Genomic DNA, 27,423 nt, shown 5'->3' on the forward strand with positions numbered 1-27,423 from the left:
TCCTCTTCCATCAGAATATCTCTGATTTTATCATAGAAATAATGATTTTCTTAATAAAATTATGCTTTACAATTAAAAAAGGATTAAAAAATTATAAACTAAATTTATAATAGTGATTGACTTGAGGAAGGGGAGACCAGACTGGAAGTGGTGGCTAAAGGAGACCTCAGTTATAATTACAGTGTTTTATTTCTGCAAAAGGAAGAGTAGAGTCAAATTTGGAAAAATATGAACAGTTGTTAAATCTGGGTGATAAATTTGGATATGTGTTATATATTTGTATTTACATTTTTTGGATTTTTAACGTTTTTCTCAAACTAAAAAAGTAAATAACACTTGAAAGGAATGTAGCTGTTCTGTAGTGGCAAGGGACATAACAAAACTAAGTAGAAAATACACATTGCATCTCAGTGGTTCTCAAGCTCCTTAAGCTTGTGATTTAGAAAATAAAGATGAAGAAACCCATAGAATCCTGTCTCCAGTCTTCTTTTCCAAAACAGTCCTGAGCATACCACTTGCTGGTATCTCCAGCTTCAGGAGTCTGTAGCTCTGACTCATCAACTCCATAAGCCACAAATTAGATGCCAGGATAATGTAACCACTTGATGGGTACACTGAAAAAAAGGATATTACTGAGGTACCCAGCTGGGGAGGAACATCATCTGAAAGACCACAGGAATTAATCTGGTAAACGTTTTTATGAATTGCCCAGGTGACAGAACAGAAAACAGGGCTATTAAATTTACTGACGACAATTCTCAAATGAGATGTGATTGAGCATCAACATAAGTGTAATAATCCGGCGAAGTGAAATTTAATAAGGATATCACTATTGATAAAAATGGAATAATATGGAATAACTGGCCAAAAAAAAATGTGGAAAATACTTTGGGATCAAGCTGAGCAAGGATTAGGAACATGATGCTAGAATTTTAAAAATCAAGTATTATATTATACATAGGCTAAAGTGTAGATTGTAATAATTGGTTGACCCACAGTCCTATCACATGGATAATACTTTAGTGACATACTTACTGCAGTACTATCCTCACTAAAATACAATGGGTTCAGCACAATAAACTCAAGCAGCAGTACAGTACAGTGGTTAGAACACAGGGCTGAAGCCAGAATGTATGAAGCCAGCTATGTGACCTAGGCCAAATTGTTTAACCTCTCTGTGTCTCAGTAGCCTCATTTGCAAGACAGAGATAATAATATTATTGATATCATAGAGCTGTAGTGAGCAGTAACAAGTTACAGTTTGAAAACAGCTTAGAACAGTGCCTGGCACAAAGTAGCTGCTATGCAAATGGTAAATTAAAAAAAAATAAAGAAAACCTAGGTAATACCATTCAGGACATAGGCATGGGCAAGGACTTCATGTCTAAAACACCAAAAGCAACGGTAACAAAAGCCAAAATTGACAAATGGGATCTAATTAAACTAAAGAACTTCTGCACAGCAAAAGAAACTACCATCAGAGTGAACAGGCAACCTACAGAATGGGAGAAAATTTTTGCAATCTACTCATCTGACAAAGGGCTAATATCCAGAACCTATAAAGAACTTAAACAAATTTACAAGAAAAAAACAAACAACCCCATCAAAAAGTGGGCAAAGGATATGAACAGACACTTCTCACAAGAAGACATTCATACAGCCAACAGACACATGAAAAAATGCTCATCATCACTCGCCATCAGAGAAATGCAAATCAAAACCATAATGAGATACCATCTCACACCAATCATTAAAAAATCAGGAAACAACAGGTGCTGGAGAGGATGTGGAGAAATAGGAACACTTTTACACTGTTGGTGGGACTGTAAACTAGTTCTACCATTGTGGAAAACAGTGTGGCGATTCCTCAAGGATCTAGAACTAGAAATACCATTTGACCCAGCCATCCCATTACTGGGTATATGCCCAAAGGATTATAAATCATGCTGCTATAAAGACACATGCACACATATGTTTATTACGGCACTATTCACAATAGCAAAGACTTGGAATCAACTCAAATGTCCATCAGTGACAGACTGGATTAAGAAAATGTGGCACATATACACCATGGAATACTATGCAGCCATAAAAAAGGACGAGTTCATGCCCTTTGTAGGGACATGGATGCAGCTGGAAACCATCATTCTCAGCAAACTATCGCAGGAACAGAAAACCAAACACCGCATGTTCTCACTCATAGGTGGGAATTGAACAACAAGATCACTTGGACACAGGAAGGGGAACATCACACACTGGGGCCTATTGTCGGGAGGGGGGAGGGGGGAGGGATAGCATTAGGAGATACACCTAATGTAAATGACGAGTTAATGGGTGCAGCAAACCAACATGGTACATGTATACATATGTACTAAATTTGCACACTGTGCACATGTACCCTAGAACTTAAAGTATAATTTTAAAAAAATACAAAAATTTAAATCAATTAGGAGATCATCTAGAGGAATCAAAAATTGTTACAAACCTAAAGATCTACATGGAAAAGTAGAGGCACTGGCATAATTCATTTTGTAAAAAATTAAAAAGGGGGAGGCAATAGAAGCCATTCTTAATATGGAAACTACTGCTCAATTGCTAATAAAAATGTTTCCAAAACAGCCTTTTCAAATTTTTAATGGGGAAGATGAGAAAGAGGGAGCACCCTGGCTGTTCTGTGCAGTAGCTGACATTGGACAGGGCTCGAGTTCTCCAGTGCTCTTATCAGTGCTAAGAATGTTGTGATGACTCAATCATTTTTTCCAGGAGACTTCAGAAAAGCTTTTACTTTTTCTATTTTCTGCCAGTATTTCTATGTGCCCTCCGGGACTTCGTGAATTTCAAAATTTATACTGTCACGTTCAGTTTTCTTCAGCTTGAAGGGAGCCTCATATGTTGAATTATGCTGTGCTTTGTAAAGCATGTCATCATTCACTCCAGGATATTTGATTTTAAGAGGGCGGAATTTGCTAAATGGTTTACTTCATTTGGTTTCACAAAAAAAGTATAAAAATATGACAGAGGAAAAGTAAGTGTTTTAACAATAACCATCCATGATACAATATTTTAATGACCTGAGTTGGTTAGAGCACTTATATAACAGTTAAAGATCTATTATGTATGTAGAATTAACCTTACTGAATTCTAAAACAAGCATTAGTGCTCCCCAGTAGGCACGGCTGACCACAGGGGAGCTTGACCTGGAAGTTTCAGATGAAATTAGCACATACCAAGTCATTTAAACAAATACTTACTGGATATCTGCTATGAATTAAGAACCACACCAAGTACCTGCCTCATGATTGGTAGATCACACAGGAGTTACCATTAACTTCTCTTTCCCCTCACCCTCCACATGGTTATAAAGGCTAAAATTAGCCCTGTAAACCTATTTCAATATGTCCCTTCTTTCCACTCTCATTGTTAGTATGTTTGCTCAGCACCAACAATATGATCTGGATCACTTCCTAGTGTTTTCTGTGATTCAAGTCCTGCCTGTTTTTAACAACCATAATGCTGCTTTCTCTGTGCTCCACTTAGAAAACTCCTACTTATCCCTTAAGACTCAGTTTGAGTGCTACCTTCTCCCTATCTTCTACCATACCACAGACATGTATTCTGAGAGTTGAGCCTCCTCAGGGCTCCCATGGCACCTGCACATGCTCTATCATAGCTTATATACAATAACTGTACCATAAATGTTGATGCATTTTCACCACTGACAAGCAAGCTGTACTAGGTCAAGATGGATATCATCACCTATACGTCATCCAGTGCCTAAAACAGACACTGCCAAACAAAATGAATAGATATTAGGTGAATGAATTAACATATAGTGAATAAACCAGGTTCTTGCCCTCAAAAAGTTCCCGATTTAGTTGGAAAGGCATGATTGGGCAAAGGGGAGGGGATGGAAATAAGATATAGAAACTACTACAGTGCAAACCAATGTTTGATAAGAAAGCAGAGCATATGGCAAGAAGCTAACAGTTACTATGTTGCCTAAATGTTTAGGCACCTAAAGGTGCCAGATACTGTGGTTGGCCTATTGCACACATTCTCTCATTTATTCCTCACAACAACCCTGCAAGGTATTATTATTTCAATTTGATAGGCAGGGAAATTAAGACTCAAGGAGTTCAGGGCTCAGAAAAGTTAGTAAAGACTGGATTTGGTCTCTAAAACCCATGCCCTTTCTATCACAATGATACAAATTCAATTCTGTGGAGTGTCAGAGGAGGGAACAAACAGTTACACCCAGAATGAAGAAAAATCACAAAAGGTTTTATGTAGAAGTAACAGTGGAGCAAACCTTGAAGGGCTGGGGGAGAAAGGAGCTACATTTTAGATGGAGGAATAAAGAAGGCATGCTACAAATTCAAAACTTGTGAGTAGGACGCTGAATAGTGTGGAGTAAATTGAGAATATCTGCAGAAAGTCTCACTGAAAGAGAAAGTTGGGGCTACCCTGGGAGACCTGGGATCTCCCAATCTAAGCACCGCTATTAGAAAACTAACCAAGAGCATAGGTCATGTTAATGATTGGATCTGTGCTGTCCTCTTCAATTATGAAGGATAGCAAATGAAAAAAACTCTGGCAGTATAAGTATTTCAGAGCCCTAAAATAAGTCTGATTTTAATATAGACATGTATTTTTAACCAGGGAGGAAATACAGCTACAGAAGTTAACATATTCAAGTGTCCTCTTAATGTCAAATTAACATAACATCATAAAAAATCAAGTAAATAGATTCACTTCACAAATGGGAGTCATATATTCCCTTCCGTTTTAAATGTATACTTACAAAAGTAATTACTTTCATTAATCTTTTAAATCACCTATATCATACTCTTCAGACATCTTGCTTTTAACTAAATACATGAATTGCCCAGCTTGCTGGCTTTATGAAATCTGATCATCAAAACATAACACGGCCATATTTAAAAGTATACTGGTTGTGTTTTATTTGCGTATGTTTGCTGACAGTTTTACTTATCAAGATTATGTTTTGAATGGCTTTTATAACTAATTTGTTCAAACGACATTCATAAACTAAGTGTGACTAATTATTTAGATGGTAACATCACAACTCCATTGAAAGGAATCTAAAATAAACAAAGTAAAGACCTTAAGTGGATTATCCATAGATTAGAGAAATCTTAAACATTCTTTATAGACTGCCTTTTTTAGGTCTTTTAAACATGTTTCTCTTAAAGCAATTTTATGAGCTGAAATGTCATAGCAAATGTAGCGCTGAAGCTGTATATAAAATGTTATGGCAAATGTAGCCCTAAAGCTGTATATAATAAATAATAAATTCCCCACACTGAAATTAGTAGGAATGTCAGTCTAGTTAGTAAAAAATCTTTAATGTATGGTGTTTTTTTTTTTTTAATTTTAAATTTTTGCAGGTGCTGATATGGTTTGGCTGTGAACCCACCCAAATCCCATCTTGAATTCTCACATGTTGTGGGAGGGACCCAGTGGGAACTAATTGAATCATAGAGGCAGGTCTTTCCTGTGCTGTTCTCGTGACAGTAAGTCTCACGAGATCTGATGGTTTTAAAACGGGGAGTGTCCCTGTACAAGCTCTCTCCTCTTGTCTGTCTGCCACCATGTGAGACATGCCGTTTGCCTTCCGCCATGATTGTGAGGCCTCTCCAGCCACAGGGAACTGTAAGTCCAATAAACCACTTCCTTTTGTAAATTGCCCAGTCTCAGATATGTCTTTATCAGCAGCATGAAAACAGACTAATACAGGTACACAGTAGGTGTGTATATTTATGGTGTATATGAGATATTTTGATACAGGTATGCAATGCATAATAATCACATCAGGGTAGATGGGGTATCCCTTACCTCAAGCATTTATCCTTTGTGTTACAAACTATCCAATTATACTCTTCTAGTTATTTTTAAATGTACAATTAAATTATTTTTGGCTATAATCACCCTTTTGTGTGGGCAAATACTACATCATATGTATTCTATCTAACTATTTTTTGTACTCATTAACCATACCCACTTCCCCAACACCCCATTATTCTTCCTAGCCTCTGGTGACCACGCTTCTGCTCTCTATTTCTATGAGTTCAATTGTTTTAGTTTTTAGCTCTTACAAATGAGTGAAAACATGTGAAGTTTGTCTTTCTGTGCCTGGCTTATTTCACTTAACATAATGACCTCCAGTTCCACCCATGTTTTTGCAAATGACAGGATCTCATTCTTTTGTGATGGCTGAATAGTACTCTATTGTGTAAATATATCACATTTTCTTTTTCCATTCATCTGTTGATGGACCCTTAGGTTGCTTCTTCCAAATCCTGGCTATTGTAAATAATGCTGCAATAAACATAGGAGTGCAGACATCTCTTCAATATACTGATTTCCTTTCTTTTGGGTATATACCCAGCAATGGGATTGCTGGATCCTACGGTAGCTCAATTTTTAGTTTTTTGAGGAACTTCCAAACTGTTCTCCATAGTGGTTGTACTAATTTACATTTCCACTAACAGCATGCAAGGGTTCCCTTTTCTCCACATCTTCACCAGCATTTGCTATTGACTGACTTTTGGATAAAAGCCATTTTAACTGGGTAATGTATGTATTTTAAACAGAAATCGAGACATTTCACTTCCAACTTTACACAGTAAATAACCAATATTGTTGGAGATACTTAGGGCCCTTGTTAAAATGAATAGATATTTTATTTGTAATACTATTATTAATCAATAATATAGTAATGGGTACTATAAAATATAAATATTTAGCTTTGAATTTTTTATATTTTTAATTTATGATTTATTTTCATAGATAACACATCTATACTTTTATCTAGCCAATGTCAGAATTACTATAGAATATAAATTAGCAGCATGCAACTCTTTACAATTTATGGATCATTTGTTATTTTGTAACAAATGGTTAGTATTATAGACATTCTAGGCAGAAAGTAAGGCATGGTATCTCTAATCCTTTAAACTTTTAAAAGCATCGTGAATACTGTCTTCTTTTTGCCCAATGAAAGATATTCAAATACAGAGCTAAGAAAGATATTCTTATATAAATGACCTCAACTGCTCCTCTTAGTCAGAGATGAAAGAACTGAGACCCAAAGAAAGGGGTCTTCAAAATATATAGCTTATATATATTTAGCTTCAAATGAGCATATTATAAATTAAAGATTGAAAATCAATAATTTAGGCATTCACATCAAAAAGTTTTAAAAAAGAACACGTGAAATCCAACAGAAACAAAATGAAGAGTATAAGATAAAATCAGAAATTACTGAAATAGAAACAAAACATACAAAAGAGAGTTTCAACAATGCCAAAAGTTAGTTCTTTGACCAATAATATTGATAACCCCCTGGCAAAACTGATTGCGAAGGCAAACAGCCAATACCAGGCATAAAAATGGGAATATCAATACTGAGCCTAAGGACATTAAAATATCATAAGATGATATTCTAAATAACTTTAAGCCAATAATTAGAGGGAACAGATCCTAAAACAACATTTATCAGAACATCCTATGGCTAATAAACATAATGAATCCACAACGAAAAAGCCTGCTTATAAAGATAATGGTGGTAACATACACCTAGAAATAATTACTAATACTTGTTATATTTCATTGTCTCCTTTTTTGCTGGTTGTGTTAAGAAACGACCATAATCTAAAATTAGAATTGACTGAGGCAGTTCAGCCTAATATATCTTTCTAAACATATATTTTCTTGTTCAAAATAAAGGGATGGAGAAACTGCCCTCATGATATGAAGAAACTCTCATGTAAAATGACTTTCTTTCTCCTAGGGTATTATATTGGGAGCTGAGTTTAATTTCTAAAGCCATCCTTAAGAAAAAAATCGGTTTTCTGCTTCATTGTTGTAAAATATTAAATTTAAATTCACTTGTTTTCACTTTAAATTGATAGTATATACTTATATGGCATCTGTATATACATCTCCATGGTGAAGTGATTCCCATAAAAAGTGACTTCCTCTTTTCTGAGTATAAATTTCAATGACAATTTCAACTTTTGAAGCCATCTTTAAGAAAAAAAGGTTTTTTTCCTTGATTATTTTAAAATATTAAATTTAAATTCATTTGTTTTGCTCTAAATTGATACTATACGCTTAAGTAGCATCTGTATATACATTAAAATTGTCAAGTAATAAAATATTTTTAAAGGAGCCCTCAGTCTACAGTAGGAGGTAAACACTATGCAATCAAAACAGCACAAATTCTGCTAAGAATGAACTGCAATGCTCACTTATCATCCTTAAATACAAAATACTGGTCTTGCTAGGTGCCCTGTAACTCAAAAATTGGAACTATGATATGTTACAAATGAAATTATTCAAGTGAGAACTAGTAAACTAGTTGAAAATTCTGATTCTTTCATTATATTTCCAACTTTATCCATGTGAGAGGAAAAACTAATTGAATAGCTTAAAGGAGAGGGGAAAAAAAGGTGTTTCAGGGGAACACAGAAGATTGAAATAATTACAAGTAATTACAGCTCCTGTAGGATTATGTTTCTTATTTCTTCCTATATCTCCTATAATACACAGCCCTGTAGTTTTAATATGACAAATATTTAAAAATTTTTTGAGTTGAAAGTCCTAAGTTTATATAATACATTATTCATACAAAGAGCCATGAGAAGATATAAAAATAGTGTGGTAAAAATTTGGATGAAGCTGAATAAAAAAACCAGTATTAGTCTTCTTTTTAAAAAATAATTACAACCTTTATTTCAGATTTAGGGGGTACATGTGCAGGTTTGTTACATGGCTATATTGTGTGATCCTGAGGTTTAGGGTATGACTGATCCTGCCACCTACATAGTAAACATAGTAACCAATGTTAGTTTTCAATCCTTGCTCCCCTCCTTCTCTCTGCCCTTTAGCAGTCCCCACTATCTATTGTTGCCATCTTTATGTCCATGAATACTCAATGTTTAGCTCCCACTTATAAGAGAGAACATGTAAAAACCTATATTCTTAAAGCACTTGAAAAGCTTAGAAATTTTCTGAAATATGTAGTTGACTTATATAAAATTTGGGAAATGAAATGATGGGTGATAGAAGAAAGAAACACGGAAAGTTACGAGTGGGAATGTGGGGGACAAGTAATATGACAATGAGAAGAGGGCTTTCTAGGGAACAAATTCTTAACATTTAATGCCTAACATATTGAGAAGAATTATATTTAGCTTGGCAAATTCATGGATCTAGCTTTGTAACTAGAATTCTCTAATACTGGCAGAAATGATGGTAGCAGAAAATCAGGATTAAAAATGTATTGTAAACAACAAAGAAGAATACTTTCTATTTCCAAATAATTTAGAATGAATACTATATGGCACAGATACTGAGGATATTGAGGGGGATGTTGAGGTAGATGAAGATAAGGGGAAGAATTTACTATGACAGAAGCTCATCATCTCATGAGTATGAAACAGATAACCTTCAGTTCCATTTCAAACAGCCATCAGCAAATTAGAAGTATCTGAAGAAATAACAGTGTCTGTTGACCTCGTTACACACCATTAACAATAGCAAATTCAAAATTTGCACATATATTAAATTAATTTATTCCTAAATATATTCGTTACACTACTGTAAACAGTATTTTTAAATTTTTTCCCATTGCTATATATACTAGCATATATATATATATGGAATATATTATATATGGAATACAATTGATTTTTGTACATTTTCCTTGTATCTTATGACCTTGCTTAACTTGGTTGTTAGTTCTAATACCTTTTTTGTATGTTTCTTAAGATTTTTTATATACACATTCATGCAATTGTGTCATCTATAAATAAAATGCATGCCATTTATTCAGGTTTCTTGCTTTATTGTGCTAGCTGGCACCTCCAGCATAATATGAGTAGTTAATATTCTTGTCTTTTCTCCTAATCATGAGAAAAATACTAGTTTTTCATTTTTAAATATGAAGTTAGCTATAGGCTTTTTATAGATGCCTCTTATTTGATTGTGGAAGTTTCCTGATATTTGTAGTTTATGTGATGTTTTATCATGAATGGATATTGAATTTTCTCAAATGATTTTTCTGGCAGCAATTAGAGGATCATATGGTTTTTTATTTAGTCTGTAAATGTGTTATATTATTTGATTTTTAAATGTTAAGCCAGCCTTACATTCCTGAGATAAAACCTCCTTAGTTATGACATATTATCCTTTTTATATATTGTTGAATTTGATTTGTTAACATTTGTTAAAAATTTTTGCATCTATGTTCATAGGAAATTCTGAATTGTAATTTTATTTTTTTGTATTATACAGGTCTGCTGATAAAAAACACTCTCAGTTTTTGTCTGAAAATGTCATTATTTTGCCTTCTGAAGAATATTTTTGTCAAATATACTAATCTATACTGATCTTTTTTTCTTTCAGCACTTCCATTGAATTGTGGTTCATATCTATTTCTCAGGAGAAGTCAGCATTTTTATGATTGTTCCCCTATAGGTAATATGTCTTCTTTCCTCTGGTAATTTTAAAGATTTTTCTCTTGGTTTTTAGCAATTTGATTATATGCCATGTAGTGTTTTTTTTGTTTATTCTGCTTGAAGTTCACTGAGCTTCCTGGATTGGTGACATTATCTTTTTTATCAAATTTGATAATTTTCCTATCATTATCTCTTCAAATAATTTTCTGTGTATGTGTGTGTATGTGAAGCTGCTTTTTTAGGGTTGTCATTTTTACACTAAGAATTTCCAATTATTGTCATTACATTCACATTTTTCTCCCTTTAAATGTTTGAATCTATTTATGGCAACTGTTTTATCGTCCTTGTCTGCTAATTCCATCATCCTGTCATTTTTAGTCTATTTCTATTGACCAATTTTTCTGCTTTTGTGTATGTCTAGTAATTTCCTATTGAATCCTTGACTCAATGAATGCTATGTTGCTGAGTGTTTGGATTTTGTGGTCTTCTTGGTTGAGTGTTAAGTTTTGTTCAGGTATGAAGTCAATTTACTGTTGAATCACCTTGATTTTTTCAAGGTATTCCTCCCTACCTCCCCAAATACCCATTATTTTTATTTTTAAAGCCATTTTGTATGAGACAAAACTTTCAAAATAATATTAAATAGCAAACATCCTTCTTTATCAGGGCTTAGTTTTAAAATTTGTAAGGATAGGTATGGAGTAACTCTTACTTTAAGGATAGATTAGTCCTACTTCTAAACATAGACTTTAAAAGATAAATACCTTTCTGAATACCAGGGGTATTTAATGAAGGCTCCTGGTCATGTAGGAGCTCTGGTAGTTGTTCAGGTCAAAGATCCCTAGTAGTTCTTCTTTTCCTAGTGTTTGTGAATTTTGTTCAGTTTTACCGTTTTTGTTGTGGTAGGGCCAATCTGCTACCACTACCGTCATGGTCAGAGGTATAAATCCCAAAAGGCAGTTTTTCACCATATCTCAGCTTTTCCTGGGTCCTTTCCTCTTTCTCCTTTGACCCACTAACTCTGCCCTTTATTCTCCTACAATTCTCTCTCAAGAACTGATAATCACTTAGTGAAAAGACCCAAACCAGAAACTAACTCTTATAACTCAATTCAATGCTGTATTATACTATATATTTTTTACTTCCTGGGATTAAAACACTAACAATCTAAGTTAGCTTTAAGTTGTTCATTACTTGATATATTTCTTGACTTATCTTTCTGTTTTGTTTTTGGTGGATCTGTCATTTATATTTTATTTTTTAAAAATTAGAACAGGTTCATTCATAAAGCTAAAAATGACCCATATTGGGAAAAACTGTTTGATTAAAAGCTGAACCAGCATTCTAACCATATAAAATTATCCAAAAAGTAACTTTAAGGAAGGCAAGGAGACAACTAATAATGTACTCCTTCCAGATTTCTGGGTTCCTTATCTCATACCTGAGATTTACATAGTTTATTATTTCTCCTTGTGAGCTATTTTAGCTGCTTGTGAGAGAATAGGCTTAGATCCTACATATTTTTCTTCTAACTTAAGAGCCTTTATGTTGATGAGATCTGTTCCTAGACTGTAATGTTCATCACTCTCTGTCCACAGAATATCTATTAATTCATGTTTATAAAGCATTAGTCACTTTAAAAATAAATTTTGCATGGTTTTATTACCTTTAAAGGAGAGAAAAGAGCAAGAAGAACAGAAATAAAACTTGTTTATAAAATGGGCCTTTAAGAAAGTATTTTCAAATTGGACCAGGAGGGAAACAAATGATTAAATGAGATTTTTAAGAGGCTGTGGGTCTAATAGTCTTACCTGTGTAGCTGAATATATTCTCGGGGTCTGTTGAGCAGGTGAAGGAATCTGTCAACAATCTTGTTTTTTCCTACACCCTGTAATTACACAGAAAACATTAAACAAAAAGAGGCTATTTTCTGGAGATAAGCTTATGCCAAACCAGAAAAGTCTTTTACCAAAACCTGCTTTCTCACCTTTTTACTGTTTTAGTTTATCATTCATGAAAACCAAACTGGCAAACATATACGGAATATCTCCTATGACATGAGGGTTTAAAAAATTTATTTCTAAACATACTAGTCCTAAGCCATTCTTATTTGAAAGGAAATCCATAAATTAGCCTCCTACATATTGATTTTTCTGTTCTGTAAATTTACACTGAAGTCTAGGCATTACAGCAGATGCCCATAGTATTAACTATTTCAGATTTGAAGGGTGCCATCAAAGGTGATCAAGTAAGTATAAAACAATGGTTTCTCTAATCAGTTCTTCAGAATTATGATTTTTAGCTACAGAAAGGTAAATATAATACTGTACTTTTTCTATTAGAATCAAACACTCATTTATTTTCCTTTTATCCTATTTTAAAGTCCTTTAAAACCTTGGAAACCTAGTGTATTAATAAAACTCAACTATATGTACTCTTCCTAGAAATGTCCTCATTTCCTTACCACTTACTGGTGCTGAGAGTTGCTATCCTTTTGTAGAAGACAGACTGTTAAAAATGGAATCCACCCCCATGCTATTTCCCTATTTGAAAGTTTTCACTTAGAGGTGAAATACAATTAATGGTGTGTAAATCTTTTAACAAGTAGGTTGTGTGGAAAAAGTTATAGTTTAAAAGCTGACTTCATATCGTACATGCTAGCAAAAATAACTCTTACTGATTCTTATATGGGTTGAGCATCACTAATCCAAAAATCTGAAACCCAAAAATGCTCCAAATTCTGAAACTTTTTGAGCACCAACAAGATGCTCAAAGGTCATGCTCAATAGAAATGCTCATTGGAGCACTTCAGATTTTGGATTTTTAGATTAGTGATGCTCAACTGGTATGTATATGCAAATATTCTAAAATGTGAAATGCTTCTGGTCCCAAGTATCTAAGATAAGGGACATTTAACCTATACTGTGCCAGGCTGTAGGGTAAGTATTTTCATGGGTTATTTCACTTCATCATCACAACAGTCCCATGAGGTAGGGATTAAAATTATTTCAACCTCACAAATCAAGAAACCAAGGCTCAGAGGTAAGCACTGTGCACACAGTCACACACAGGTAATTCTAGTGAAACCAGGATTCACATCCAGGTCTATATGATTCTGATGCTCATAATTATAGTCCCTGCATTATGGAATATCTTTTTTTCAGTTTGAAATTGATTTTGGTAATCTGGGCCTTAAGTTATCTCCTTCACTTCTAGGTCCATCCTAAAGAAATAATTAGGCAGACTGGGGCAATGTATGGTATACAGCACCAATAGCAGAAGCCCAATAGGGAAGCAGGCATTTTTATTGGTATTTTTACTACATACTCAAACATCTTGTGAAGAAAAGCATTCTACAAGCATCAAGGATAGAAATTCAAATCAATTGAAATGGTATGATTGAGTGCCACAGGGGGTAGAAACCATGTCTGTTTTACTTATCACTATATCCCCAGAGCTCAGCACAATGCCTGAGAGTGCGTTCAATAAATATTTGTCAAGTGAATAAACAAATATAGGGAGTTTGGAAAGTACTGGAAAAAGAGTGAAGATTCTGGTAAAATATTTTAAGTGGTGATCATATTAATAAGGATGCTGAAATTATGGACTTATAAAAGAAGAACGGGCCAGGGGCATGACTCACATCAGCAATCCCAGAGATTTGGGTGGCTTAAGTGGGAGGATCACTTGAGCCCAGAAGTCCCAGATCAGCCTGGGCAACACAGCGAGGCCCCAGCCTCTTGGGACGCTGAGGTGGAAAGATCTCTTGAACCTAGGAATTTGAGGCTGCAGTGAGCCATGATCACACCACTACATTACAGCCTGGTGATGGAGCAAGACTCCACCTGTAAAAATAAATAAATAAATAAATAAATAAATAAATAAATAAAGTGGGATAAATTTTAAAGGTGAATTATTTCACCTATAAAAGATTCAAAGTTATCAGAGCTGAATGTCAAATTGACAAATTCACTAAAGTTAGAACAATGGATAATTTCGTCTTCTAGGAATCTTTTCAGTATCTAATTGGATTTCACTCAAAATAGTTTCAAGCCTAGCATAGAAGCACAAAGGAGGAAAATCACATTTGCATATTTGTATGTAAATTATAACCGGTATGTAAACTTTAAATGGCATGTGACCATAAATATAAATTTTTAAATAGATAAATTTCAGATGAGTAAAATGTCTGGGTTAATATATTCGTTCTGTTAAATTCAGCAATCCTAGAAAAAGCAGACATCCTAAATGCATTACAATGTTAGAAATACAAAGGATTTCCTGGAAGAAATGTCATGAAAATGTGCTATCAGGGAGTTCCTCCTCCCTCTCCACCTCTAAAGTTATTAAATAGCCATGCTTATTCAAATTCCTTCTGAGCAAGGCATGATTTAGGAGTCACGAGTCCCATAAATGTAGTTTGAGTCCCAGCTGCCACTAAGGAGCTGTTTTGCTGTGTCTCTTTAAATGTTGGAGTCTCCAGAACCCCAACCTCAGCTGTCTTGCTCCATACGCTCTCTCTCTGGGAAATACCACCCACTCTCATGACCTCAGTCATCACATACAGCTCACACTTCTTTTCTAAGCTTCATTCGATATCCCCTATTCTTAACCATCAACTGAACTTCTGAAACAGATGCTTATTATCCTTCCACCCAAACCTACTTTTGTCTCTTTTCAACCCCCATATAACAGTATTGCCACATACTCAGCTGCTCAATAAAAGAATGCTAGAGGCTGGGCACGGTGGCTCAAGCCTGTAATCCCAGCACTTTGGGAGGCCGAGACGGGTGGATCACGAGGTCAGAAGATCGAGACCATCCTGGCTAACACGGTGAAACCCCGTCTCCACTAAAAAATACAAAAACTAGCCGGGCGAGGTGGCGGGCGCCTGTAGTCCCAGCTACTCGGGAGGCTGAGGCAGGAGAATGGTGTAAACCCGGGAGGCGGAGCTTGCAGTGAGCTGAGATCCGGCCACTGCACTCCAGCCTGGACAACAGAGTGAGATTCCATCTCAAAAAAAAAAAAAAAAAAAAAAAGAATGCTAGAATATTTTTGATGGCTTCATTTTTTCCCCTCTGACCTCATGCAAAATGTCATTAGGATCTCGCAGTCCCTACCTGCAAAACTTTTAGTTTTATTCTTTCCCTCCATTCCTTCTGTTTCCTTCATTCCTCTTTCCCTTCCAACATTTTCTCCCTCCCTCCCTCCCTTCTTTTCTCCCTCTCTCACTTCCTTGCCTAACTCATCAATTATTTGAGCACCTAATATTACAGCACTGTACTAGCTGAGCTGGCTATAATAGTAAAGAAAACAGCTACAGCCTCTCACCATATTCACAGCTTACAGTCTAGTAGGGAACACAGACAACACATATAATAGATAGTGTCCTCATACGACAATCCAAGATGCTTGAAGCTTTAACCTAAGGGCTCAGGAAGGCTGACTGCACAGTTATGTTTAGATTGAGATATCAAGGAATTAAAGAGGTACAGGGAAAGATGAAAAAGGGGAGTGTTACAGGTAGAACAGTATGTGTCAAGACTCGTGGGTAACAGTCAGCTGGAGAGCTGGACAGGTCTGCAAGAATTCAGAAGCTAGAGAAAAGTGAGAAAGGGAGTGGTAAGAAACCAGGCTAGAAGGCTAGAAAGGTAGGTGGGATTTAAGTCTGGCAAAGCCCTGGAAGCCACTTAAAAGAGTTAGAACTGTTTCCTCAAAGCACCAAGAAGCCACTGAAGTAAAGGAATAATAGGATCAGATTTTCAGTTTTAGAAAATTGCTCTGACAGAATGGTACGGTGGAGTCTGGTAGAGAGCAGAAGAGAAAGCAAGAAAGCAGTCTGAAATTCCTTTAAAATTCAAGCAGGAGATGATGGTGGTCTAAACTACGGGATAGACAGAAATGAATAGATTTAAGAGATATTTAGGAAAAGGAACCAACAGGACTTAGTGAGGGCCTGGAGTTAAGGATGAGAAGATGACGAAGTCAAAGTTTCTGTCTTGGGCAATAGAGTGGCAGGTCACAGAAGAAATAGGGGAGAAGAACTGAATTAGCTGGGTGGGGAAGGGAAGTCTAGCTATAAAAGGCAGTTTAATTTTGGATATGTTTACTTTGAAGTGTCTGCTTCCCATATCTGCTCCTTCCTCTCCAATTCACCGTCTCAGCTGAAGGGTAGCTCATCCCCTCCCCAGACTACCGGAAAGGGCCTAATTTGGTTTGGTTTCCCACCTCCAGATTTACAACAAGACAATCCCCAATTTGTTTAGTTATTTTTCTAAAACAGAGATCTCATCAAGTTGCTTACTACTTCATTTAAGAGGCTCTGATAATTCCTTTGAGGAAATGCTGAAAGCATCATCTAGGAAAGAATTTCTGTAAATATCCTGAGCAAAATGAAACAGTTATAATGACTTGTTCCTTCTAATCACAGTTTTTGCCTAGAATAGAAATTTCTCTGGATTATTTTAATTGAATAAATACATAAATAGTATCTTATTTTTCCATTATAAAGTTACACATGCTCATTTTTCTCACTGGGAAACTCAGAAAACAGTAATCAGCCAATGTCCAACTGCTTAAAAAATCTGCTAACATTTTCATTTTGTTCCTATACATACTTATGTTTACTTACTAGTAAAAATTCCCTTAATATATATGTAATTTGTATCCTTCAGTAAAAATCAACATGAAATAGATACATTTTTATATCATTAACTCTTATTGAGAATAATATTTAGTAAGTGAAAATTCGAAATGGGAGAAGAAACTTGTGGAATGAGAGATCCTAAAAAGTAAAAATAATCTCATGAGAATGATGCTAACATTTATCATTCTGTTCTGCCAGACTGTGCTTTTCATGACAACGTACTGGCCAGAAGGCTTTTCGCAGAAGCAGGAGTCGGGCGGCCCTTTCACTACCAGGTTAAGAGAAGTAGGAATTACGTGAAGCCCCACAGACAGGAGTCAAACCAAGGAGAGGAAGTAAGCATACTTCCAGTTTCTGAGAGAAAAGCTCAAGGACCTTGACTTTAAGAACTCTGAGGGATTCTGGGACTCTTATAACTTTCTCAGGTTTATTATGTTAGTTACCCTGTTTCCTCAGAGAGATTAGCAATAAAATTCTTTACAGCAAAGGGACTTTGGGGCTTTTCTTCCTGGACAAGAAAAAAATAAAGAATGTACGAAACTCTATCCATGTTCCATCAAAGGAGGAGAGAAAGAAAGAAATGGAGTAGGAGAAAAAAGCTAAAAAGGAATGAAAAACAGGCCAAGAGAAAATTAGTCTAGGAATGGGGTTTGGACTAAATGTTGGGACTTGAAGGCTGAAGGGTTTGTGATAGGCCTTGAGGGATCCCTGCAACAGCAGATAAACTTGCAAGCATGCTCATCAACCCTCTGTGACACTCAAACAAGTTCCTTTCGGCCACTGTCTCCTAAAAAATACCCTTCCACATCCATATCTTTGCTTATGTGGTCTCTTTTGACTACAATAGCTCATCCTTGCCTATCTGTCTGTCATCTTCCACTACCCCCACCTAGCCTTCTGATGAAATGTCCCAACTTCCCCACAGCTTTGCCTATCTGTCCCATTGTTTTCTCTCCTTTACCTCTCAGCACTAGAATGATTTCCTCCTTTGGGTTCCTAAACCACTCTCTCTCACCAGTATACTCTAGCAATGTGCCAGGTCCTTGGCCGGTAGATAGGCTTGTTCCTTGAGGCCAGGATCATCCCCCTATTCGGGTCTCTAAATGTGATGGAGTCAAAGATCAGTCAGTTTAAGGTTGTAAAATCACCTACAACACATGTCTGGGAGCTCCCTGCATGTTATCTAAGGTTCAGAAGGGAGAACAGTGAGGAAGCAAATCCAGACCTTTTCTTCAGCAATTTAAAAAAATGGACTCAAGGTGAGTATTTGCCACTGCCAATGTTCAGCTTTTTTGCATGTTCTCTGAAACTTGTTAACTGTGGGCCTTCTTTTAGTTCCCTCCAATTCTTTAATAATTTTCATCAAGTTAGTTCAGTTTGTATAATAGAGATGTTCTCTGCATAGGGTACTAATTTATTTATTAGAAAAGTCACCACATTAATGTCATTAACAAGTACCAATTATAATAAAAAATAACAAAATAAACTAACATTATAGTAAACTGAGAAATAAATTTTAATTGCTTTAAAAAAAAATCCCATCTAATGTTGAACCTTCTAATTCTTTGCTTAAATGCCTAAAAATACACTATGCTATCCCTCTCATGTGGGAATTTTTACCACCATCTGAGCTTAGATTTGCTTATTTGAGTAGAGAGGGCTTAGACAAGCTAATCTCTAAATACTATTTTACAAAGATATTCTTTGGTCTTATAACAAAATAAGAAATCACTGCTAATGATCACCAGAAATTTCTTATTTTCCAAATTCTCTCAATACATATACATTACTTTTGTAATCAGAAAAAAATTATGAGGGAGGGTCCAAGATGGCCAAACTGGAACAGCTCCAGTCTACAGCTCACAGCATGGGCAATGCAGAAGATGGGTGAGTTCTGCATTTCCAACTGAGGTACCAGGTTCATCTCACTGGGGCTTGTCGGACAGTGGGTGCAGGTCAGTGGGTGCAGCCCATGGACCGTGAGCCGAAGCAGGGCGAGGCATTGCCTCACCCCGGAAGCACAAGGGGCCGGGGAATTCCCTTTCCTAGCCAAGGGAAGCCGTGACAGATGGCACCTGGAAAATTGGGTCACTCCCACCCTAATACTGCGCTTTTCCAATGGTCTTAGCAAATGGCACACCAGGAGATTCTATCCCGCACCTGGCTCGGAGGGTCCCATGCCCACGGAGCCTTGCTCACTTCTAGCAGAGCAGTCTGAGATCAAACCACTAGGCAGCAGCGAGGCTGGGGGAGGGGTGCCCACCATTGCTGAGCCTTGAGTAGGTAAATAAAGAGGCCAGGAAGCTTGAACTGAGTGGAGCCCACCACAGCTCAAGGGGGCCCGCCTGCTTCTGTAGACACCACCTCTGAGGGCAGGGCATAGCTGAACAAAAGGCAGTGGGAACTTCTGCAGACTTAAACGTCCCTGTCTGACAGCTTTGAAGAGAGTAGTGGTTCTCCCAGCACAGAGTTTGAGATCTGAGAATGGACAGACTGCCTTCTCGAGTGGGTCCCTGACCCCTGAGTAGCCTAACTAGGAGGCAACTCCCAGAAGGGGCCAACTGACACCTCATACGGCTGGGTGCCCCTCTGACATGAAGCTTCCAGAGGAAGGATCAGGCAGCAACATTTGCCGTTCTGCAATATTTGTGGTTCTGCAGCCTCCACTGGTGATACCCAGGAATACAGGATCTGGAGTGGACCTCCAGAAAACTCCAACAGATCTGCAGCTGAGGGTCCTGACTGTTAGAAGGAAAACTAACTAACAGAAAGGACATCCACACCAAAACCCCATCTGTATGTCACCATCATCAAAGACCAAAGGTAGATAAAACCACAAAGATGGGGAGAAACCAGAGCAGAAAAGCTGAAAATTCGAAAAATCAGAGTGCCTCTTCTCCTCCAAAGGAATGCAGCTCCTTGCCAGCAACAGAACAAAGCAGGACGTAGAATGACTTTGACAAGTTGAGAGAAGAAGGCTTCAGAAGACTGGTAATAACAAACTTCTCCAAGATAAAGGAGGATGTTCGAACCCATCACAAAGAATTTAAAAACCTTGAAAAAAGATTACACAAATGGCTAACTAGAATAAACAGTGTAGAGAAGACCTTAAATGACCTGATGGAGCTGAAAACCATGGCACAAGAACTACGTGATGCATGCATAAGCTTCAGTAGCTGATTTGATCAACTGGAAGAAAGGGTATTAGTGATTGAAGATCAAATTAATGAAATGAAGTGAGAAGAGAAGTGTAGAGAAAAAAAGGAAAAAGAAATGAACAAAACCTCCAAGAAATATGGGACTATGTGAAAAGACCAAACATACATCTGATTGGTGTACCTGAAAGTGACGGGGAGAACAGAACCAAGTCAGAAAACACTCTTTAGGATGTTATCCAGGAGAACTTCCCCAACCTAGCAAGGCAGGCCAACATTCAAATTCAGAAAATACAGAGAATGCCACAAAGATACTCCTTGAGAAGAGCAACTCCAAGACACACAATTGTCAGATTCAACAAAGTTGAAATGAAGGAAAAAATGTTAAGGGCAGCCAGAGAGAAAGGTCAGGTTACCCATAAACGGAAGCCCATCAGACTAACAGCGGATCTCTTGGCAGAACTCTACAAGCCAGAAGAGAATGGGGGCCAATATTCAACATTCTTAAAGAAAAGAATTTTCAACCCAGAATTTCATATCCAGCCAAACTAAGCTTCATAAGTGAAGGAGAAATAAAATCCTTTACAAACAAGCAAATGCTGAGAGATTTTGTCACCACCAGGCCTGCCTTACAAGAACTCCTGAAGGAAGCACTAAACATGGAAAGGAACAACAGGTACCAGCCATTGCAAAAACATGCCAAATCATAAAGACCGTTGATGCTAGGAAGAAACTGCATCAACTAATGAGCAAAATAACCAGCTAACATCATCATGACAGGATCAAATTCACACATAACAATATTAACCTTAAATGTAAATGGGCTAAATGATCCAATTAAAAGACACTGACTGGCAAAATGGATAAAGAGTTAAGACCCATCCGTGTGCTGTATTCAGGAGACCCATCTCACGTGCAGAGACACACATAGGCTCAAAATAAAGGGATGGAGGAAGATCTACCAAGCAAATGGAAAACAAAAAAAAGCAGGGGTTGCAATACTAGTCTCTGATAAAAGAGACTTTAAACTAACAAAGATCAGAAGAGACAAAGAAGGCCATTACATAATGGTAAAGGGATCAATTCAACAAGAACAGCTAACTATCCTAAATATATATGAACCCAATACAGAAGAACCCAGATTCATAAAGCAAGTCCTTAGAGACCTACAAAGAGACTTAGACTCCCACACAATAATAATGGGAGACTTTAACACCTCACTGTCAACATTAGACAGACCAACAAGACAGAAAGTTAACAAGGATATCCGGGAATTGAACTCGGCTCTGCACTCAGCGGACCTAATAGATATCTACAGAACTCTCCACCCCAAATCAACAGAATATACATTCTTCTCAGCACCACATCACACTTATTCCAAAATTGACCACATAGTTGGAATTAAAGCCCTCCTCAGCAAATGTGAAAGAACAGAAATTATAACAAACTGTCTCTCAGACCACAGTGCAATCAAACTAGAACTCAGGATTAAGAAACTCACTCAAAACCGCTCAACTACATGGAAACTGAACAACCTGCTCCTGAATGACTACTGGGTACATAACGAAATGAAGGCAGAAAAAAAGATGTTCTTTGAAACCAATGAGAACAAAGACACAACATACCAGAATCTCTGGGACACATTCAAAGCAGTGTGTAGAGGGAAATTTACAGCACTAAATTCCCACAAGAGAAAGCAGGAAAGATCTAAAATTGACTCCCTAACATCACAATTAAAAGAACTAGAGAAGCAAGAGCAAACACATTCAAAAGCTAGCAGAAGGCAAGAAATAACTAAGATCAGAGCAGAACTGAAGGAGATAGAGACACAAAAAACCCTTCAAAAAAAATCAATGAATCCAGGAGCTGGTTTTTTGAAAAGATCAACAAAATTGATAGACTGCTAGCAAGACTAATAAAGAAGAAAAGAGAGAAGAATCAAATCAATGCAATAAAAAATGATAAAGGGGATATCACCACCAATCCCACAGAAATACAAACTACCACCAGAGAATACTATAAACACCTCTGTGCAAAGAAACTAAAAAATCTAGAAGAAATGGATAAATTCCGGGACACATACACCCTCCCAAGACTAAACCAAGAAGAAGGTGAACCCCTGAATAGACCAATAACAGGCTCTGAAGTTGAGGCAATAATTAAGAGCCTACCAACCAAAAAAAGTCCAGGACCAGATAGATTCACAGATGAATTCTACCACAGGTACAAAGAGGAGCTGGTACCATTCCTTCTGAAACTATTTCAATCAATAGAAAAAGAGGGAATCCTCCCTAACTCATTTTACGAGGCCAGCATCATCCTGATACCAAAGCCTGGCAGAGACACAACAAAAAAAGAGAATTTCAGGCTAATATCCCTGATGAACATCAATGCAAAAATCCTCAATAAAATACTGGCAAACGGAATCCAACAGCACATCAAAAAGCTTATCCACCATGCTCAAGTGGGCTTCATCCCTGGGATGCAAGGCAGGTTCAACATATGCAAATCAATAAACATAACACATAAACAGAACCAAAGACAAAAACCACATGATTATCTCAATAGAAGCAGAAAAGACCTTTGACAAAATTCAACAGCCCTTCATGATAAAAACTCTCAAAAAATTAGGTACTGATGGAACGTATCTCAACATAATAAGAGCTATTTATGACAAAGCCGCAGCCAATATCATACTGAATGGGCAAAAACTGGAAGCATTCTCTCTGAAAACTGACACAAGACAGGGATGCCCTCTCTCACCACTCTTATTCAACATAGTGTTGGAAGTTCTGGCCAGGGCAATCAGGCAGGAGAAAGAAACAAAGGGTATTCAAATAGGAAAAGAGGAAGTCAAATTGTCCCTGTTTGCAGATGACATGATTGTATATTTAGAAAACCCCACTCGTCTCAGCCCAAAATCTCCTTAAGCTGATAAACAACTTCAGCAAAGTCTCAGGATACAAAATCAATGTGCAAAAATCACAAGCATTCCTATACACCAATAATAGACAAACAGAGAGCCAAATAATGAGTGAACTCCCATTCACAATTGCTTCAAAGGGAATTAAATACCTAGGAATCCAACTTACAAGGGATGTGAAGGATCTCTTCAAGGAGAATTACAAACCACTGCTCAACGAAATAAAAGAGGACACAAACAAATGGAAGAACATCCCATGCTCATGGACAGAAAGAATCAATATTGTGAAAATAGCCATACTGCCCACAGTAATTTATCAATTCAATGTCATCCCCATCAAGCTACCAATGACTTTCTCTACAGAATTGGAAAAAACTACTTTAAAGTTCATATGGAACCAAAAAAGACCCTGCGTTGCCAAGACAATCCTAAGCCAAAAGAACAAAGTTGGAGGGAGGCATCATACTACCTGACTTCAAACTATACTACAAGGCTACAGTAACCAAAACATCACGGTACTGGTACCAAAACAGAGACATAGACCAATGGAACACAACAGAGCCCTCAGAAATAATAGCACACATCTACAACCATCTGCTCTTTGACAAACCTGACAAAAACAAGAAATGGGGAAAGGATTCCCTATTTAAGAAACAGTGCCGGGAAAACTGGCTAGCCACATGTAGAGAGCTGAAACTGGATCCCTTCCTTACACCACATACAAAAATTAATTCAAGATGGATTAAAAACTTAAAACATTAGACCTAAAACCATAAAAATCCTAGAATAAAAGCTAGGCAATACCATTCAGGACACAGGCATGAGCAAGGACTTCATGACGAAAATACCAAAAGCAATGGCAACAAAAGCCAAAATTGACAAATGGGATCTAAATAAACTAAAGAGCTTCTGCAATGCAAAAGAAACTACCATCGGAGTGAACAGGCAACCTACAGAATGGGGGAAAATTTTTACAATCTACCCATTTGACAAAGGGCTAATATCCAGAATCTACAAAGAACTTAAAAAAATTTACAAGAAAAAATCAAACCCCATCAAAAAGTGGGTGAAGGATATGAACAGACACTTCTCAAAAGAAGACGTTTTTGTAGCCAACAGACACATGAAAAAATGGTCATTATCACTGGTCATCAGAGAAATGCAAATCAAAACCATAATGAGATACCATCTCACAGCAGTTAGAATGGTGATCATTAAATAAAGTCAGGAAACAACAGGTGCTGGAGAGGATGCGGAGAAATAGGAACACTTCTACGCTGTTGGTGGGACTGTAAACTAGTTCAACCATTGTGGAAGACAGTGTGGCGATTCCTCAAGGATCTAGAACTAGAAATACCATTTGACCCAGTGATCCCATTACTGGGTATATACCCAAAGGATTACAAATCATGCTGCTATAAAGACACATGCACACGTATGTTTATTGCAGCACTATTCACCATAGCAAAGACTTGGAACCAATCCAATGTCCATCAATGATACACCGGATTAACAAAATGTGGCACATATACACCATGGAATACTATGCAGTCATAAAAAAGGATGAGTTCATGTCCTTTGAAGGGACATAGATGATGCCAGAAACCATCACTCTGAGCAAACTATGGCAAGGACAGAAAACCAAACACCGCATGTTCTCACTCATAGGTGGGAAGTGAACAATAAGAACACTTGGACACAGGGTGGGGAATGTCACACACCAGGGCCTGTCGTGGGGTGGGGGGAGTGGGAGGGATAGCATTAAGAGATATACTTAATGTAAATGACGAGCAAATGGGTGCAGCACACCAACATGACACATGTATACATATGTAACAAACTTGCAGGTTGTGCACATGTACCCTAGAACTTAAAGTATAATAAAAAAAAAATTATTAAAACTGAATAGTAAATAATCCTAAACAGTCATACAAATGGGTTCCTTGTACCAGTCAACAAATAGTAGTCAGAAGTCAGATTAGAAAACATACATTTCAATTACATTACTAGTATGCATGACTCTAAAACACAGTCCTTATAAACCTCCCTATCAACATCATAACCTCCTTTTCACATGAAAATAATAAAATCTACATCCCTGCATTTTCCCTTTGAAATACTGTGTTGCTATAAATGGCAAAGATTCATTTTTGGGTAATGTGGTCAGCCATTAGGTATAACCAAAGCAGTCATGACAAATATTGCAGGGTGCGAAAATCAGTGTGTCTGCAGGAACAAAATACAGATTCAAAATAAATACAAGAAAAAATATTTACTAAGAAACAATGGATAGACCAACTAAATTGGCAGAAAGAATGTGGCGGAATGCCAATGAATTTCCACGTTGTAATTCAGGCAACTTCATTAACTAAGGGGTTTGAGAAGGAACAAATAATAATTTAAAATAAAAATGAGTGCCACTGTATTTGATGAAACAGGTATTTCACAGCCTTGGGGTCCCCAGGCTGCTGGAGCTATTAGACACTAAGTTACCAAATCCCTGCTGCCACTACCAGCTGGGGGACACAGGCAAGAAAATTTCTGGACAAACTGTTCAGTGCCTCTACAGATATTAAACAATTATGCTGTCATAGCAACATGGTATATTTCTGATGGTGCACAGTAGCAATCTGCCAGGGCTTAGTTCAAATTATTAATTAGCAAAATTTACACATTCTTTAAGTCTAGCAATAAAATATTCACAGTATCTCAATGTTAAATAATTCAACATTTACCAAACCTCTATCAGGAGAAAAATAGAATTTCTAATCACATTAAGTTTGTAATTAATGGACAGAATGAGATACAAAGAATTATACACTTAAAATGTTCATAGAGTCTTGCTTAGTTGGCATTAAATATATGTTTATTGATTTTCGGAGTGTATAAAAGTTAAAAAATCAAATGCTATGAAAACTTAGAAAAGAATGAATCATTTCTATCCTGGAAAAAATTGATATGGCATAATTTCATTGTATAAATTAATCAAAAAATTAAATTGGCCCAGTGAAAGTTACTTTTATAATATTTCCTCAGTGGAAATTCATCAATAGTGGTATAATTCTGAATAAAATGTTTATATTCATAAAAATGGGTCTATACTTCTTAGGATAAAGATGACAGGAGAGTACATCTTTCCTCTTTCAAAGAGACTTAGGAGGCACATCAACTAAATTCAATGACCAGGCTTTGTTTTGATGCTGATTAGAATAAATCAACTATAAAACAAAGCTTTTTTTTTTTTGAGGCAGAATCTTGCTCTACTGCCCAAGCTGGAGTGTAGTGGCCTAATCTTGGCTCACTGCAACCTGCACCTCCTGGGTTCAGGTGATCCTCCCACCTCAGCCTCCTGAGTAGCTGGGACTACAGGTGCATGCCACCATGCCCAGATAATTAATTTTGGTATTTTCTGTATAGACAGGATTTTACTATATTGCCCAGGCTGGTCTGGAACTTCTGGGATCAAGGCATCCGCCTACCTCAGCCTCCAGAAGTGCTGGGGTTACAGGTGAGAGCCATTGTACTCAGTCAAAATAACACTTTCGAGATAATTAGGGAAAATTGAAAACAGAGCATTAGATTATATGAAAGGATTATTGTTAATTTGTTAGGTGTAATAATAAAATTGTGGTCATATTAGACATAAATGGTGAAACAGCTATAAGAAAAATGATATGCAAAAGAACAATATATTAAAAGATGATATACAAAAAAGTGTTGGGAGAATTGGTAAAGCAAGATGGACAAAATGCTTATTAATCATTGAGGTTGAGTGATGAATACAAGGGGGTTCATTACATATTCTACTTTTTGTGGAATATATAAAAAATTTCCCATAACAGAAAAATTTTAAATGTCCTTTACTTTGTATGTAAAGTACAGTCTCTGGCCTATTATAAGCACTTAACAAAAGTTAGTTATTACATTATTGTTGTTGTTGTTGTTCTGCCTAGTACAGGAATTAGTGTGGTATGATGGAAAAAAGCATGAGCTTTGTAAATCTAATACCTAACTCTGACACTAACTAGCTATGTGATTTTAAGCAAATATTTTTACCTTTTTGAACTGGTCTGCTTATTTGTGAAAGGTAGAAAATAAAAATTTTTACCTCAAAGGTTGATGTAGAACTAAATAAAATGGTATAAAAGCACATTGAAAACTGCAAGACATACAAATATACTACTATTCTTAATCTTAGTTCATAAGAAACTTTTA

At 36.6% G+C, this 27,423-nt stretch overlaps 1 protein-coding gene across 1 annotated transcript in view; it reads right to left on the reverse strand.

Annotated features, from left to right (window-relative positions):
• VWA8 (von Willebrand factor A domain containing 8) overlaps positions 1-27,423 on the reverse strand; it is a 380,985-nt gene that overhangs the window by 174,384 nt on the left and 179,178 nt on the right. The window contains exon 21 of the mRNA XM_015120969.3: positions 12,296-12,372. Within this exon, the coding sequence (XP_014976455.3) occupies positions 12,296-12,372 (77 nt within the window). The remainder of the gene's footprint in view (positions 1-12,295; positions 12,373-27,423) is intronic.

This window comes from Macaca mulatta, chromosome 17 (genome assembly GCF_049350105.2).
Source record: "Macaca mulatta isolate MMU2019108-1 chromosome 17, T2T-MMU8v2.0, whole genome shotgun sequence".
In the NCBI taxonomy this organism is placed as follows: Eukaryota; Metazoa; Chordata; class Mammalia; order Primates; family Cercopithecidae; genus Macaca; species Macaca mulatta.